Source organism: Sphaerodactylus townsendi, linkage group LG16 (genome assembly GCF_021028975.2).
Source record: "Sphaerodactylus townsendi isolate TG3544 linkage group LG16, MPM_Stown_v2.3, whole genome shotgun sequence".
In the NCBI taxonomy this organism is placed as follows: domain Eukaryota; kingdom Metazoa; phylum Chordata; class Lepidosauria; order Squamata; family Sphaerodactylidae; genus Sphaerodactylus; species Sphaerodactylus townsendi.
In genome coordinates this window covers 33,055,067-33,070,985 of record NC_059440.1, presented here as the reverse complement: position 1 = coordinate 33,070,985, position 15,919 = coordinate 33,055,067, and the positions used below count along the sequence as shown (strand labels likewise).

At 48.3% G+C, this 15,919-nt stretch overlaps 1 protein-coding gene and 1 non-coding gene across 2 annotated transcripts; one reads left to right on the top strand and one right to left on the bottom strand.

Moving 5' to 3' along the window:
• Nucleotides 1–468: 468 nt before the first annotated feature.
• TRNAA-GGC lies at nt 469–543 on the top strand. Its single transcript has one exon. It is a non-coding gene; the product is annotated as a tRNA-Ala (tRNA).
• Nucleotides 544–2,223: 1,680 nt separating this feature from the next.
• GPR157 (G protein-coupled receptor 157) lies at nt 2,224–15,181 on the bottom strand. The gene is made up of 5 exons (XM_048519559.1): nt 14,665–15,181; nt 9,126–9,339; nt 6,540–6,734; nt 5,392–5,676; nt 2,224–3,070 (listed from the first exon to the last, which is right to left on the bottom strand). The coding sequence occupies exons 1-4, from the start codon at nt 15,054–15,056 to the stop codon at nt 5,452–5,454; spliced, it is 1,026 nt and encodes a 341-aa protein (XP_048375516.1). The 5' UTR covers nt 15,057–15,181; the 3' UTR covers nt 2,224–3,070; nt 5,392–5,451.
• Nucleotides 15,182–15,919: the final 738 nt, after the last annotated feature.

Sequence of the window (15,919 nt, the reverse complement as noted above, 5' to 3'; positions counted from 1 at the left end):
CAGAGAAAGGCCATCCCCGGCTTTTGTTTACATAAGCCTGACCTATCTTTCCAGGATAGTCTGATTTTGCCAGATTTCAGGCGCTTAGCAGGGTCAACCCTGGTTAAAGGCAGGCAATGGTAAACCACTTCTGTTCACCCGTTGCCTTGAAAATCCTACTGGGTCACTGTAAGTCAGCTGCAACTTGACCGTAGTTCTTACCACCACCCTACAGGGCTTTTTCAAAGATTATTGTGGTAAACTTTGCTGAATGCTCTAATTGAGACACCGACACAGTCTTAGCCTTCTTCTCCCCACCTTTCGTGGCTCCCCTCCTTCCGTAGACATCTCTGCTCTGCAAAAACAGCAATACTCCCATTTCCTGTTGGGTGAAAGACGGCAGGGCTTCCTGTGTTTTATCTGCCCCTGATACTCCCACTATTGGAAGGGAGCCCACAAGCCTTTATTTCCATCAGCCTCGTCCACTGGGGAGGGGCCATGGCTCAGAGGTAGAGCCTCCGCTTGGCATGCAGAAGGCCCCAGGTTCAATTCCTGGCCTCTCCAGTTGAAAAGATCTGACCGCAGGGGATGTCAAAAACCTCTGCCTGACCCCTGGAGAGCCATTGCCAGTTTGAGCAGGCAAGACCGACTTTAATGGACCAAGGTTCCAATTCAAAACAAGACAGCTTCTTGTGTGCATCTCAACTTAAGGCTGTCAACCATTCAGAAACATGGAGGAATGGCCAAGCCTTCCAAACTCACCGGCTCCTTGGGGATGCCTTCTGCCATGGACCTGTTTCCGGGGGCGTCTCAGCAGCCAGAAATCAGGCTAAACCATGGCACAGCAAGAGAGGGATCATGCCGAAAGGTAGTTGACTCTGCTTTCTTAAGAATAGAAGAATTAGGCCACCGGATCAGAATAAGGCCCATTTATTCCAGACGCTGTCAACTAGATGCCCCTGAAAACATTCACAAGCAGAACATGAAGGTGATAACCTGCCCCAAGCATCTGGTATTTGGAGGCGTACTGCCTTTGAACATGGAAGTTCCATTTAGCTAACATGGTTAATGGCCCTCAGTGACAGATTGGCTCCATGTATTGTCTGATTCCTTCTAAAAAGTAATTCTAGGATAGCTGTAGGTAAAGAGGGAACCACTTTAAATTTCCAATTTTCCCTTTTGAACTTAAAAAAAAGGCTGGAGAAATATTGGGTCTGGCTCAGAATGGTGGACTCTAATCTGGAGAACTGGGTCTGATTCCCCACTCCTACACATGAAGCCTGCTGGGTGACCTTGGGCCAGTCACAGTTTTCTCAGAACTGTCTCAGCCCCACCTACCTCACGAGGTGGCTGTTGTGGAGAGAGGAAGGGAAAGGAGTTCGTAAGCCCCTTTGAGTCTCCTTATAGGATAGAAAGGCAGAGTATAAATCCAAACTCCTCCTCTTCTACAACAGAACAGAGAAACAGGCTCAGGGAGTCTCTCTGTAGGTACCTACCCTGCTTCTTTTTAGAAGACAACTTCTGAGACAAACAGGTGAAATGCACCCGAACTGTACTGATGAATAGACAATCCAAACCAGGTTCTTTTTCCCTTTGAAGAACATCCCTTGGAAGATTCTCGGCATTCTGTCAGCCAATCAGATGGAGGGAGGTCAGAAGATTCCGTGGAAGCTGTTAACAGTTGGGATCCAAGCCGCCATCAAAACAAATCGTCACAGTAATTATGGATTACTATGAATTTCTCATCCCTGCTGTTACCTGAAAATTACCTGGTTTTGGTCAATCAAGGGGAGGAGCTTACTAGAACATGGTACAGGGTCAGTGGTTCATATTTTAAACATCCTCCTTACTTGGCTCAATGAATGTATTAAAACACCCAATACTAAGCATGAGACATTTTCAAAAACAAGATCAATGGATGGATGAACACACGAGAATAGTTCGCAACCTTGAACATTTTCCAGTAGTGTTTGTATCTCTATGGCCTCCTGGAAAGGGATACCTTCTTCTGTATAAAACTGCTGACCAAAGACATAATCCAAGGTCTGAATACCCCTAACTTCAGCGGTCAAGTGGTTAGTTACGAAGGACAGGACTTCTTCAGTGGTGGCACCCAGACTATGGAATAGCCTCTGACCAGCCACGTGCTTGGTGCATACTCCTTGGATTTTGTGGTCCCAATGCCTTTACCATTCTTTCAAAACTCTTGTTTTCAAGGAATGCAAAGAAACACAGTCACGCATCTCATCATCAAACTGATAAGTTTTATTATTTCGCTAAAAAACACACAAAACGAACTCGAGAAAAGGCAACAATACAAAACCTGTCAAGGGTAAGTCAAAATGAGCCTCGCTAGCTTGATTCTGATTTTAAAAAACCATCTGCACACAAATAGTTTGGAGAGTTTTCATTTTTACAGTATTCCTTCCTCATTAATGTAAAAAGGCACAACACAGGACTTATGTCTTGCACACGATACGACGGTAAACCCCAGAATGGAATCCCAGGTCACCTTTCCAATATATCACTTCTCCTATGTGAATACCTGAGGTGGTACAGGCCCCCAATATGAGGGTTACACCAGTTCATTGATTTATATTGTATTCAGGCTTGTCGCTACATCATTTGCTCTTTTTCAAGACAGTTTCATTAGAGAATCTTCTGAATAAACCAGTGATACTAGATAGAAAAGTTACTAAATGTTTAAAAAAACCCTCAATGCCATTTCAGAGCTGCTTAATCCCTTATTAGATATTTTTAAATGCACACTTGCCTTCCCATCTGATCCTAAAATGCCCTTCTTAAAAATATAACTCCTGCATCCCATGTTTTTTTTTAAAAAACAAAACAAACCAAAACCCAAAGCAACAACCCAAACCTTTCAAATTAAAATCGGAAGCTGGAACCTGCACGATAATCCTCTTCCAAGATGCCTGTGAGATAAAGCACGCTGACCAACTGGATTTCTCAGAGGAAGGTTTTCATCACAGTATTGTGATTACTGTCCATGAAGGATCTGAAAAATGCCTGCTGCATTTTTGGAGGCAGTTAGCTCCCAGTGTGGGCATGCGGCAGCATTTCTAGTACCCACCTAAAACAAAAGATAAACACTGTGTCAGTGAGAAGGATGCTTTTCATGCTCAAAATGTTAGCAATTCAAGATCTTGATGTACATAGAACTTGTCTTCAGGGAAAGATATTCTGAGCAAAACTACCGCTTCTACAGTATGCTGCATCTCAAAGCTCTTAGGAAATTTGCACATTTTTATTTTATTTTATTTTTATTTTATTCGATTTTTATACTGCCCCATCCCCGGGGGGCTCTGGGCGGTGTACAACATTTAAAACAGTGTAAATAAATAACATTTAAAAGCAGCGATAAAACTCCCAATACATTCACAGATTAAGCCCAAGATTAAATTTAGGTTAAATTCAAGATAAAAAGTATAAAGGTATAAAATGGCGTCCAGAGTTCCAGTAATGTAAAAAACCCTCCCTCCCCAAGATGGAGGGGGGCATGGCGAGTCTCAATGATGTAGTTATGGCCCAGATATTAAGGGCCAAAGTGGGGCACTATTGGCGGCTGGATCCTCCGAAGGCCCGGCGGAACAGCTCCGTCTTACAGGCCCCGCGGAACTCCCTAAGGTCCCGCAGGGCCCGGACAGCTGGAGGAAGAGCGTTCCACCAGGCCGGGGCCAGGGCAGTAAAAGTCCTGGCCCGTGGAGGCCAGACCAGTAGATTGGCCTCCGCAGATCGAAGAGGCCGCCAAGGGACGTATGGGGTGATGCGGTCTCGGAGATACGATGGTCCCAGGCCGTGAATGGCCTTGAAGGTCAACACCAACACCTTGAAGATGATCCGGAACTCTACTGGAAGCCAATGCAGCTGCCGCAGCACAGGCTGGATGTGTTCCCGAAAAGTGCTGCCCGTAAGCAGACGTGCTGCTGCATGGTGAACCAGTTTTAGTCGCCGGATCAAACGCAAGGGTGTAGGGGAACCTTGATGATTGGTACATCTAAGGCTCATTCCGCACATGCAGAATAATGCACTTTCAAACTGCTTTCAGTGCTCTTTGAAGCTGTGCGGAAGAGCAAAATCCACTTGCAAACAGTTGTGAAAGTGGTTTGAAAATGCATTATTTTGCATGTGCGGAAGGGACCTAAGTGTGATATTTGAAACTTGAAAGCTCTCCAATGCAGCTGAACAGACTGTGGTGTTCCATAGTTCCAGCACAGCGTCAGACTGGAGGAATTTGTACTGGCAGCCAGGAACATGAACATAGAAACAGAGACCTGGCCGGGTGGGACCCAAAGGGCCATCTAGTCCAACCCCCTGCACAATGTAGGAAATTAACTGCTACGCTTTCCCAGTGCTCCATGTCCAGAAGAACAAAAAAAATATTCAAGGATCCCTGGCCAACCTGGTCGGGAGGACCAGGGAAAACACATGCCAGGAAGGAACTTATCTATACTAGCATTTATTTGCTAATCAGTGCAGGTTGGTTAACGGGATTGCAAATGGAGTTAGTTAACGGGGTTGCAAAAGCTACATGATTTTTCAGAAACACCAAATTAAATGCACGTGCACTCAAACCCAACCTAAATAAGTTTTTTTTTAAATCCAATGAAAAAAAATCACACAAATCAAAAATATAAACAGATTGCAACTGGTTCTGCATTTCCCTTCACATGGTACAGAAGAAGGAATGCAAAGCAGTCAATTTGGGGATAAATTTGGAGAGACAAATCAAGAAGAAGATTCCACTCCAATTTGATGGAATCACCAAGTAGTCAAAAGACATGACCTTAATGACAGGCACCAGGGGCTACCATCATGGTGCATGCAGTTTATCAAGATACGTTCACAAACTGTAGTATACCACTCAACTTCAAAGGAAAAAGGAACTGAAAGCAAACAGAACTTTATGTACAAAAGAGAGAAAAAAAGTATTGTAAGAAACATGAAGTTATTTCTGCTCTTCTGGGAAAGCGACAATGGACTGAATTTTCATTTCACTTCTGTTTTTCTTCTGTAATGCCCCTACACTTTCCCTGAAAGGGAGAAGTTAAAATGAATCGCTGGTGTTGGGAACAATTACAATGCTGCCTAGTTTGAGTTCTGTCATTACCTCTGCAACGTATCAAACCCAGCGGCCCTCTCCAATCAATAAAATTTGACAGTATATTGCCATTAAAACTGATGCCTGCATAAAATGGTGTATTGTATGAAAATGGCACAACAGAAACCAAACGAAAATTGGTAGGAAGAGTTACCACGCCCTGGCAGGAAGCCTAAAATGGTGGAAAGACCTATTTGTACAACCCTAGCTTAGTTCACCCGCTGATTACAAATGAACCAAGCTTTTGTCTGACATTCCCTTTTTTTTACAAACAGGCAGGCTGAAGCACTCACAGTTGAATTCCCTACTGGGTAAGGCCACGTTCTTCTTTAAGAGGAGCATAATTCTGAAGCTCAGGTACTTGAAAATTCTGCTGTGTCCCATTTGCTGTCTTGTGATTCCCAGTCCTTGGGGAACGTCACGTGATTCTGATGGCCGTTCTCCGGGCTAGGAAGAGAAGGATCCTGGCTGTCGTATCGTTGGCAGCAGAGGCAAGAAAAGAGCTTGTTCCGGACCACTCGGGTGCAAAATACAAACATAATACAGTTGGCGCCTCCTTGGAATGTGTTCCCAATGCCCTGAAAGAGAGGCAGACAGTTCTTGGAAAGCTTGACTCTGCCCTCAGAATCACAAGCTGAAGGAGCAGAAACGATGCCAGCTAAGATTGTCACCAGGAAATACATTTTTGCGCACTGATTATCCAGAGCAGGAGTCCCCATCATAGTCCCCATGGCACCCACTGCATTACCCACATCTGCCAAGTATCTTTAAAAAGTAGATGGGGACAGATTGGACTTCTGCCCAGCAAGGCTTCTGATCGGCTGTGCAGACTTTTAAAAAATGCTGCTTTGGCAGCAGCTGCCACCACGGCACAGGAATCTTTACTGTGTTATTGAAAGTAAGCTGCAGCAGCCATTCTGCGGCAGCCATTTTGTGTCTGTGCCCACCGTGCTGTGTCAAAATTCCTATTTATTATCTATATACAGAGGTGGGATCCAGCAGGTTCTCACAGGTACCCGAGAGTAGGTTACTAATTATTTGTGTGTGCCGAGAGGGGGTTACTAATTGGTGATTTTGCCACATGATTTTTGCCTTAGTTACACCCCTCCTCTCAGCAGTAGCGCACAGAACTTGAAGCAGTCTAGCAGGAGGTGCACCGGCGTGAGTGGCAGCCTGCGCCTGCGTGCATTCGTTTCCCGCCCAAGGACCGGTGCAGCGGCTGCGTCCTTGCCACAGCCCCGCCTAGCAATGCCCCGCCCCTGGAATGCACAGCCACGCCCCGTCTTGCCCCGCCCCGCCCCACTGGCGCTACGCCACAGTTTGAATCCCACCACCATGGGAACCTGTTACTAAAATTTTTGGATCCCACCACTGTCTATATACATTTTTAAAAGTATGTATGCCCACCCCAAATTAGTCTAGTTTTATAACCAGGACTCACATGAAGGACCACTAGAACTGGATTTTGAACCGCAGGGGAATCGCAGAGCGTCAGCACAAATCGAACGGTGCTCCAGATGCGGAGGAGGATGAAAATCAACGGGATCAGGATTAATTTCTTGTCTGCTACCGAGGTTCGTGGCTGGAAAGCCGTGGTTCTTGACAAAATGGGTCGATATTCGGAGAGGGCTGCGTGCTTTGGAACGGGGAAAGAAATGCCATTAGGGAAAAGGGGAGGAGGACGTTAACATGAACAACACTTAACACTTATATTGTGCTTTCAGAGCAGCAGTCTCAGAAATAGGGAATGGTGGCCATCTTGGAAAGCTCCCTGGGGTGGGGGCACCCTCCCCTGGAAGAGGTCTAAGCTACCTCACCACACATCTACACCTGCAAAATGAAGCCACAAGGCAGCATCTAGATCTGTTCCAGTTTAGATTTATGCTTAAATCTCACCGTCTTGGGTGATGCGAAGGATTCTGAGATATGCCTAAAGATGTCAGTCAATTGATGGTTTGTGTCCATCGTAGGGGTTTTGGGACTGACCAATTCCCTGCACGGATTAAGGGCTAGCTTCTCAAGCAACAGGGCAAGTTGTCACCAAAGATGGCCGCCAGTGTCTATAAGGCAGGTCAGTACTGCCAAGAAAAGACAGCAGCCAAGAAAAGACAGCAACTTGGCTAAAGGCACCTGATGAGTTTGTGGCAGAGATAAGAACTGAGCCTTGGCACAAAAGATATATACAAAAGAGGCTGCGTCCAGCTGTCCAATTTAACTGCACTTAAATTATAGAATACGTAAAACTGATTTATACAGAGCTCAACCTTGCACCTGACTCCCCACTCCCTCCTCAGATGGAGCAGGGCGAAGGAATGGAGCTTTAAGGCCAGACAGTCCACATGGTGTAGTGGTTAGTGGACCAGGATCTGGGCTGGGCACAGGTTCAAAACCCCACTCGGCCACAGAAGCATGCTGGATGACTGTGGCCAGTGACACACTCTCCGCCTAACTTACCGCACAGGGTTACTGAGAATAAAACAGAGGACCATGTAAACAGCTTTAAGCAGTTTTGGGTCTGATTTGGAATGTAAATAAAGTAAACAAAATAATTATGAAATATGATAAATAACGCTAACTCTGCTCACCCTTGCAGCACCATGAATGCAGGCTTGTGGATTAGCACAGACTATTTTCACCCAACAAGCCAGGATTCTTATCCAGTTTGGCTTAGGACAGGGGTAGGGAACCTGCGGCTCTCCAGATGTTCAGGAACTACAATTCCCATCAGCCTCTGTCAGCATGGCCAATTGGCCATGCTGGTAGGGGCTGATGGGAATTTTAGTTCCTGAACACCTGGAGAGCCGCAGGTTCCCTACCCCTGGCTTAGGATCTTAGGTAGTAGAAGAAAAACTCCCTCCAGTTAAGCCAAATATCAGCATTTAGATATCACAAGTGGGTAGAATTAGCCTTAAATCACCATTCCTTCATTATGCTGTGTGTAAAAGGGAAGCGAAACAGAAGCCAAATACCCTTGCAAACCCAACACAAAGTAGGCTCACATACATCTTTGTTTACCTGTGGTTAAAGTGAAAATCTGAATACACTGAGAACCAAGATTGGCCTGTCTACATTTTCACTTCAGCTTTCAGAATCCAAGTGCAGGAACTAATCTTGACCAGAGTTTCAAAACTGGCTCATAGACATCTGCAGTGGACACGTCTTTAAACCAACTCCAAAAATCAAGAAGGAGCAGAATGTCTGGCATGGAATGTAAGGGGGAGGGGGAGAAGAGATCAGGTTCCTGGCCATACCAACTGCTGCTCATACACAGAAATCCTGCCTCATTTATAGACCAGCAACACAGCAGCTGACAGATCCCAGGGGTGAGGTGGAGAAGAATCCAGAATCTGCTGCTAATTTCAGAATATAGTTTGCATGCAGAGAAAGCCGAAAATCAAGACAGAAATGAACACACACACGCCATAAAGTGACCAAAAATGCACATTTCAGTTTATTCTGACTGTGAAAATGGAAGAAGAAGAAGAGTTTGGATTTATATCCCCCCTTTCTCTCCTGCAGGAGACTCAAAGGGGCTTACAATCTCCTTGCCCTTCCCCCCTCACAACAAACACCCTGTGAGGTAGGTGGGGCTGAGAGAGCTCTGAGAAGCTGTGACTAGCCCAAGGTCACCCAGCTGGCGTGTGTGGGTGCGCACAGGCTAATCTGAATTCCCCAGATAAGCCTCCACAGCTCAGGCGGCAGAGCTGGGAATCAAACCCGGTTCCTCCAGATAAGAGTGCACCTGCTCTTAGCCACTATGCCACTGCTGCTCCAAGAGATTCATCTACTGGGGGGACCAATGGAGACTGTAACAGTGGTGGGACCATTGCAAAATCAAGCTTTTCTGACTGAAGCGGACTGTCAGGAAAGAGAGAATGGAAGTGGCCTTCCTCAAAGGGCTGTTGTTAAAGAAGCAGCTGCAGTCTCCATAGTCTTCCACCCTTGAAAATGGAAAGTGCAGATTCGCCACGAGGCCACCGAGAATCCCATCGCTACCTGGCAAAAGGAAGATGCGCAAAATACAAACCGCTCGGTTGATGTGCTTCCTGATAAGGATGTAGAAGACGGGCAAGGTAAAGTAAGCCAGGATTTCCCACAGCTTCCCTGCTAGTAGCATCCAAAGGACCCGATCCTTCGCCTCGATATCAATCCAGCACCAGCCGACAGAGACGTCGGAAGCATCGTACCCAATCTTCTTCAGGGCCACCGCCACCGCCGTGATAACAAGAGGAACTCCCCAGCTGAGGACAGAGAAATGGATGAGAAATGGTTGGTAAAGAAGAAGGGATCACCAACTATCGCCCCCAATCACAGACTCCATGTGGAAGATATGAGGAAACAAAAGAGTCACCCTGAGTGGAGGCAGACACCTTGATCCTAAATTGGTAGCTTCTGCAGATCCCAAAGTCACCCTATAAAGGACTTGGGAAAGCACTCAAAACTTCCCACCTCTCCCCTATTGCCCTGAGTATTTTCAGAGTTAGATGAGAGGTTATCAGAGGACAGCCCTGAACAGACAGTTGCCGAAGGGCAACACGACAATCACAGTGAGACACAAACACCGCTATCAGCTTCTTGTCATTCAGCTGGCCGGAGGTTTCCAAGTCTAAGGTAGAGTCATTTGGCCCCAACACCTAAAAAACCGGCTTGATTAAGATATCAGTCGACACAGTCTAACAGTACAGGCTGAGACGCTGGTTTGAACTGTCACATTGGTTTAAATTTCATGCTGGTTTGAACTGTCTCTAAGCTTCTGTCAAAAGATCATTGAAATCTTTGAGAACTATAATGGTGCCTAGACAGCAAAGAACAATTCTGTTAGCAGTCACTTCCCAAACCCAAGAAGAGTTCCCCAGTTGAAATCACAACAACCTAAAAGCAGAGAAACGGTTTAAGACTCTAAGGTAGACAAATTATCCCAAAGGTGAGCCAACCAGTTTCCAGACAAACACTCCCTACAGGTGAATGCCCCCCTGATCACACTGTCTTCCAGGTAACCTCTCACTTGGAATGGTTAAAGCTCCTGAAATTCAGCTAGTTAACTTCCCCACGGTGCTATGAATAGAACCTAGTCAGAAGAAAAGGAGGCTGACATTGCAGGTGACCGGTTGTATCATCTTTCACTCTCGACTGTCTGCCAAACTCAAGAGCTTCACGACCACACCTCTGTTCCAGCAGGCAGCCCCAGACAATGACAGCTCTCTCCTTTAGGCACTCAAATACTGTCTGGACCTGCAGCAGCAACTGAAGTGGACAGAAGAAACCCAGCCGCTTAAGCTGGAGAAAGCAGCTGAAGCAGACTGTGGTCTGTTCTCGAGCTAGACATCTTCCTCCAACAACTGACGGTGAATCAGCATGGTGTAGTGGTTAAGAGCAGGTGCACTCTAATCTGGAGAACCGGATTTGATTCCCTGCTCTGCCCCTTGAGCTGTGGAGGCTTCTCTGGTGGACCAGATTAGCTTGTGCATTCCACCACATGCCAGCTGGGTGTCCTTGGGCTGGCTACAGTTCTTCGGAGCTCTCTCAGTTGTGGGGGGGAGGGAGGGAAAGGAGACTGAAAGACCCTTTGAGTCTCCTTACAGGAGAGAAAGTGGCGATACAAATCCAGATTCCTCTTTTTCTTCTATATATTCTGTGACTGCAGTGGCGTAGCGTACAGGGGACAGGGGAGCGTCTTGTCCTGGGCACGTGCCGGTGCGGGGGGGGCATTCTGGGGTGCAGGACACACACGTGCCCCGGGAGCAGTTCCCCCTCGCTATGGCTCTGGACTGCACCATACAAATAACAGTCATTACTGCATGCAAACTATTTTTTACACTTTCATTTTGTTTTTTGTAAATTAAGTCTCTAGGTTTCAAAACTACAGACATGGAATGTGTGGGGGCAATTATCAGAAACCTCCCCCCCCCCAAGAGGAAATGCTAGGACGTTTGGACACCCTGCTCTAGTGGAAACCTGCTGCACTCACTGAGAAATCGGACGGCATTTCCCGATGCCTGAACAGTGACCAGGCATTTCTCATGAGCTGGAAAGGCCTCATTATTGCTAGTTAGACCTGAGTGAAAGTCTTCCTAGTGTTTACTTTAAATAAATGGGAATGCATTGCAGTGTTGCACTCCGTACTTCACAAGTTTAATGACCTAGCAACTCTGCTGTTTACCTTCCCTAACTTGGTGTAAATATATCTGCCAATGAGATCATAACATTGTGCAAATGAAGAAACAGGCTCTAGTTCATAAAAAAGTTCTGCCACAATTAGCCCTCGGGGTGCCACATGACTCCTGCTTGGTTTCTGTAGCAACTGTTTGTCCCTCTAGAATTATAGAGTTGGAAGAGAGCCCAAGGGCCATCCAGTCCAACCCCCTGCCATGCAGGAACACACAAGCAAAGCACTCCAGACAGATGGCCATCCAGCCTCTGTTTAAACGTCTCCAAAGAAGGAGGTTCCACCACACTCTGAGGCAACGTATTCCACTGTCAGCTCTTACCGTCAAGAAGTTCTTCCTAATTTTTAGGTAGAATCTCTTGAATCCTTGCCCTTGAATCCTGTACCTTGAATCCATTACTCCTGGTCCTAGTCTCTGGAGCAGAAGAAAACAAACTTGCTCCCTCTTCAACATGACATTTCTTCAAACATTTAAACTTGGCTATCGTGTCACCCCAAAACTTTCTCTTCTCCAGGCTACACATACCCAGTTCCCTAAGCCTCTCCTCGTAGGGCATGGATTCTAGCCCTTTTACCACTTTGGTCTCCCTCCACTGGACCCGTTCCAGCTTGTCAATATCCTTTTTGAACTGTGGCATCCAGAACTGGACACAGGATTCCAGGTGAGCAATGCAGAATAGAGAGGTAGTATTACATCCCTTGATCGAGAGTGTGTAACTGGGCCGAGGTTACCCAGTAAGTTTCTACTGCATGACTGGAGATTCAAACCTAAATCTTCCAAACCCAGCCTAGTCTGACACTTTAACCACTACACCACACTGTTCCCTTGACATGTTGGCACCACCCAGCTATCAAAGCTATGATGCCTGTGGTTCTATTTGATCCACTGCAGCGACCCTCCACTGACAGACATACGGTGTGGCCCTTGGTGGAAAGAGAATAATCCATTTTTCTCCTTCCTACAGAAGCCTCTGTGAATTTCACTAATCCTCTTTTCAAAATCTTCTTAACCTACTAGTCATTACCCTCATGCTGTGCTAATGAAATCCACACATTAATTACTAAACCACTGCAGCTTTGCAAATAAAATGATTAGCACAGCCGCTTGCACCCTCCCCCCTTTTAACGAACCTGCCTGCCTACATACAGCAGTCACTAAATTATGGGTCCATATACTACAAGAATTAACTTCTCTAAAGTTTCTTAGCCCTCGGGGTGCCACATGACTGAATACCTGCAAACCACAGGCAACTAAGAAAACAGTTTTTTGCTACTATTCTGTACTCTGTTCTGACAATGCAAATCTGGGCTCTTGTCTTCCAGATTGCAAACAAACCCGGTGGCCGTCTCTTAGTTTCCCAACTGCGAAACGAGAAGTTGTTCCCACAAACACCAGCAAAAATAACTTCATATGAGAGAGACGGAGCAAGTGAGAAACTGTGTTGTGAAAATCTCTTCCATGGTTTGGCTTAGCTGGGTTGTTTTTCTAGTCTAATTTGTTCTCCATGCCTGGCAGCCCAAAACGCCCCTCTGTAAAGAGGCCGGCATGTGATGGTGCCATCTCACCAGACATAATAGACGCTTTTCTTTCCCCTCAGCTATAACGTCGGCTCCCTCGCCAAAAAAAAATCCACCAGCAATCTAGCTGTACTTTGACTGATGGCCTCCCAAATCTTGTCCATTGGGTGCTGAATCATTCTGCCACCGCGCCCTGCCCCAAGGAGCTTCCAATCTAATCTCAGACAGCTAAAGAGTCAACAAGAGGAGGAGAAAGATGAAAGGTGGAGATAGGAGCACAAATGCAATTTGTGCTGTTGATTGAAATAAGCCGTCAGTCTATCCACAGTACAAGTTTCGTCAATACAATATTAATAAACGGGGTACAGGATTCCTGAAGGGCAGAACGAGACACAACTTCTCTTGACTTTCCCATGCTGCAGGCACACTACCATGGAGAGATGGCTTCATAAGCAGTGTTCCTTAAGCGCAAAAGAAGATCAAACGCTTCTTCTGAAATAACACTTGCAGCTCTTGAAAGTAATTGCATTTGTTAAAGAGTTAATTTCCTTAAAAAAACAACAACAAACCACTGCCCAATTCCCAGCACTTTCGGGATCTATCAACAAACTTTAGGACTAGTAAATCCAACTGATTGCACGCACTGCAAAACTCTTAGCACCGATGCTTTGTTTTGTTTGCCAGCGGGGTCTTCAGGTTTGTTGAAGAAGCTGGTTTTAAGCAGGAAACCAAACGCAGAAACGGAGCACCAAGAAGATGCTCTCTTAGCCTTGGAGAGCCTGACCAGCAAGCAGGCAATGGCTGTGCCGGATATGGTGGAAAGCCAAGAGGGTCTATTTAGGGGTCTGGTAGTGGAAAGTCCTGTGCACTAGCAGCTTACTTGGGGCAACCCCAGTGGATTGTGAAGATAAGAGGCAAGAGAAGTTTGGTACTGCCTGCCCCTGTGCAGCAAGTCCTAGACCTCGATGTATTGTCATCCTTGAAATCAGCTGGCTGTTGTGCGTTTTCTGAGTGGCTGCGGTCTGCAACTTTTTTTCTCCTAATTTCTGTCACCCTGCGCATCTACGACCAGCACCTTCAGAGGCTGATCACAGCAAAAGATGTATTTCTCTGCAAGATGCATTTCAGCGTGCCGTGCAGAGAAACACATCTCACTGTGACATGCCTCCAAAGATGCCCGCCACTGATGCCAACCAAAAAGTAGCACAGCGCTGGAAAGTCCACAAGGGCCACAATCCCAGCCTGCCTCAGTGGTCTCCCATCCAAGTAGTAACAGGAGCCAGTCTGCTGGGCTTCTAGTATCAGAAGCAGCCTGGGCCCTCTAGGTGAGGGCAGATGAACGAAGAGGGCTCATTAACTTGGGTTAATGGGGGGCTCCCATCCAGGTGCTAACCAGGAGCGACCCTCGCTGACCAGAGGAGCAGCAGTGGCGTAGGAGGTCAAGAGCTCGTGTATCTAATCTGGAGGAACCGGGTTTGATTCCCAGCTCTGCCACCTGAGCTGTGGAGGCTTATCTGGGGAATTCAGCCTAGCCTGTACACTCCCACACACGCCAGCTGGGTGACCTTGGGCTAGTCACAGCTTCTCGGAGCTCTCTCAGCCCCACCCACCTCACAGGGTGTTTGTTGTGAAGGGGGGAAGGGCAAGGAGATTGTCAGCCCCTTTGAGTCTCCTGCAGGAGAGAAAGGGGGGATATAAATCCAAACTCCTCCTCCTCTTCTTCTTCTTCTTCTCCTCCTCCTCCTCCAGAGGGGCTCCGCATGGTCCCCCTGAGCAAAAGGAAAGGCAGGCGCCCTTCCATGGGTGCCTACTGGATTTGGGGCAACCCCCCCACCCTCGCACCCCAGCTCCGAGGGGCCCCCCCAGCCCCCCAGCCACCCACCTGAGGGCGTGGAAGAGCGCGAGGAGGGCGGGGCGGGCGGGGGCGCCGCGCACGATGGCCAGGTAGAGCTCGAGGGCGACGGCCACGGTCCAGAAGAAGGCGCTGGTGTTGGCGAAGGAGGAGAGCGCGCCCTGCGCCACGCAGTCCCACGAGGGCCCGCGGAAGGCCCGCAGCGCCCCGTAGAAGTAGGCGGCGGCCGAGAGCAGGTCGGCCAGCGAGAGCCACAGCAGCAGCTGCCGCGGGCGGGTCCGCAGCTCCGGCCACCGGGCGTGCGTCGCCACCAGCAGCCCCGAGCCCGCCGCCGAGAGCGCGCACGAGCCCAGCACCGCCGCCCGCTCCCACGGGGACACCGGCGTGGCCAGCAGCGGCAGCCGCCCCCCGGGAGGAGGCATCGCCCGGCACCAGCGGCGGCGGCGGCGGCAGCAGCGCCCCGGACACGGGCGCGAGGGAGTCGGTGCCTGCCTGCCTGCCAGCCCGGCTGGCGCTCCCCGGGCGAGTGGCCGCCCACCGCAGCCCCGGCTGGGTCGCCAAGGACCGCCTCCTGCCCGCCTCCGCCTCCCCGGCTCCTCCCTTCCTTCCCCGGGCGCCGCCATGGGCTTCTCTCCCGCGGGTCGCTTTGGCTCACCCGGGTCCAAGCCAGTGGTGGGATCCAAAAATTTTAGTAACAGGTTCCCTCGCCAGCCCCCCCTCAGCAAAGGGGGCAGAGGCGTACCTAGGCAAACCTGAGCCCTGGGCAAAACCTGAGTTGGATGCCCCCCATGGGCAGCCACCCCACCACGACCCCAAAAATTTTTTTTGCACCAGGGCATTTCTAAATCATCCTCACATTATAGAAAATGCCCCAACTCACAAATCTGAACACAGCAATGGTGAAACACACAGGTTCTTTGATAGAGACTGGTGAGATAAAAGGTACGAAAGGCTGAGAATCAATGAATTGCAGCACCTGAAAGGGATTAACCCAGTTCAGGGAGTTACATTATTAGTCGCAATTGCTATATGGAACCTTCACGTTCAAAGGCAGGATGCCTCTCGGGGAGGCGAGGGCGTGGAGATGGAAAAGCGGACCCAATTAGTAACCCCCTCTCGGCACACTCAAATAATTAGTAACCCACTCTCGGGAACTGGTGAGAACCTGCTGGATCCCACCTCTGGTCCGAGCACTCTGACCATGCACAGAAGGCGCCCCTGCTGCACGCGCCCACCCGCGCCTCCGCTTCTGGGCGCGTCCCGCCAATCAGCGCAGCAGGACACA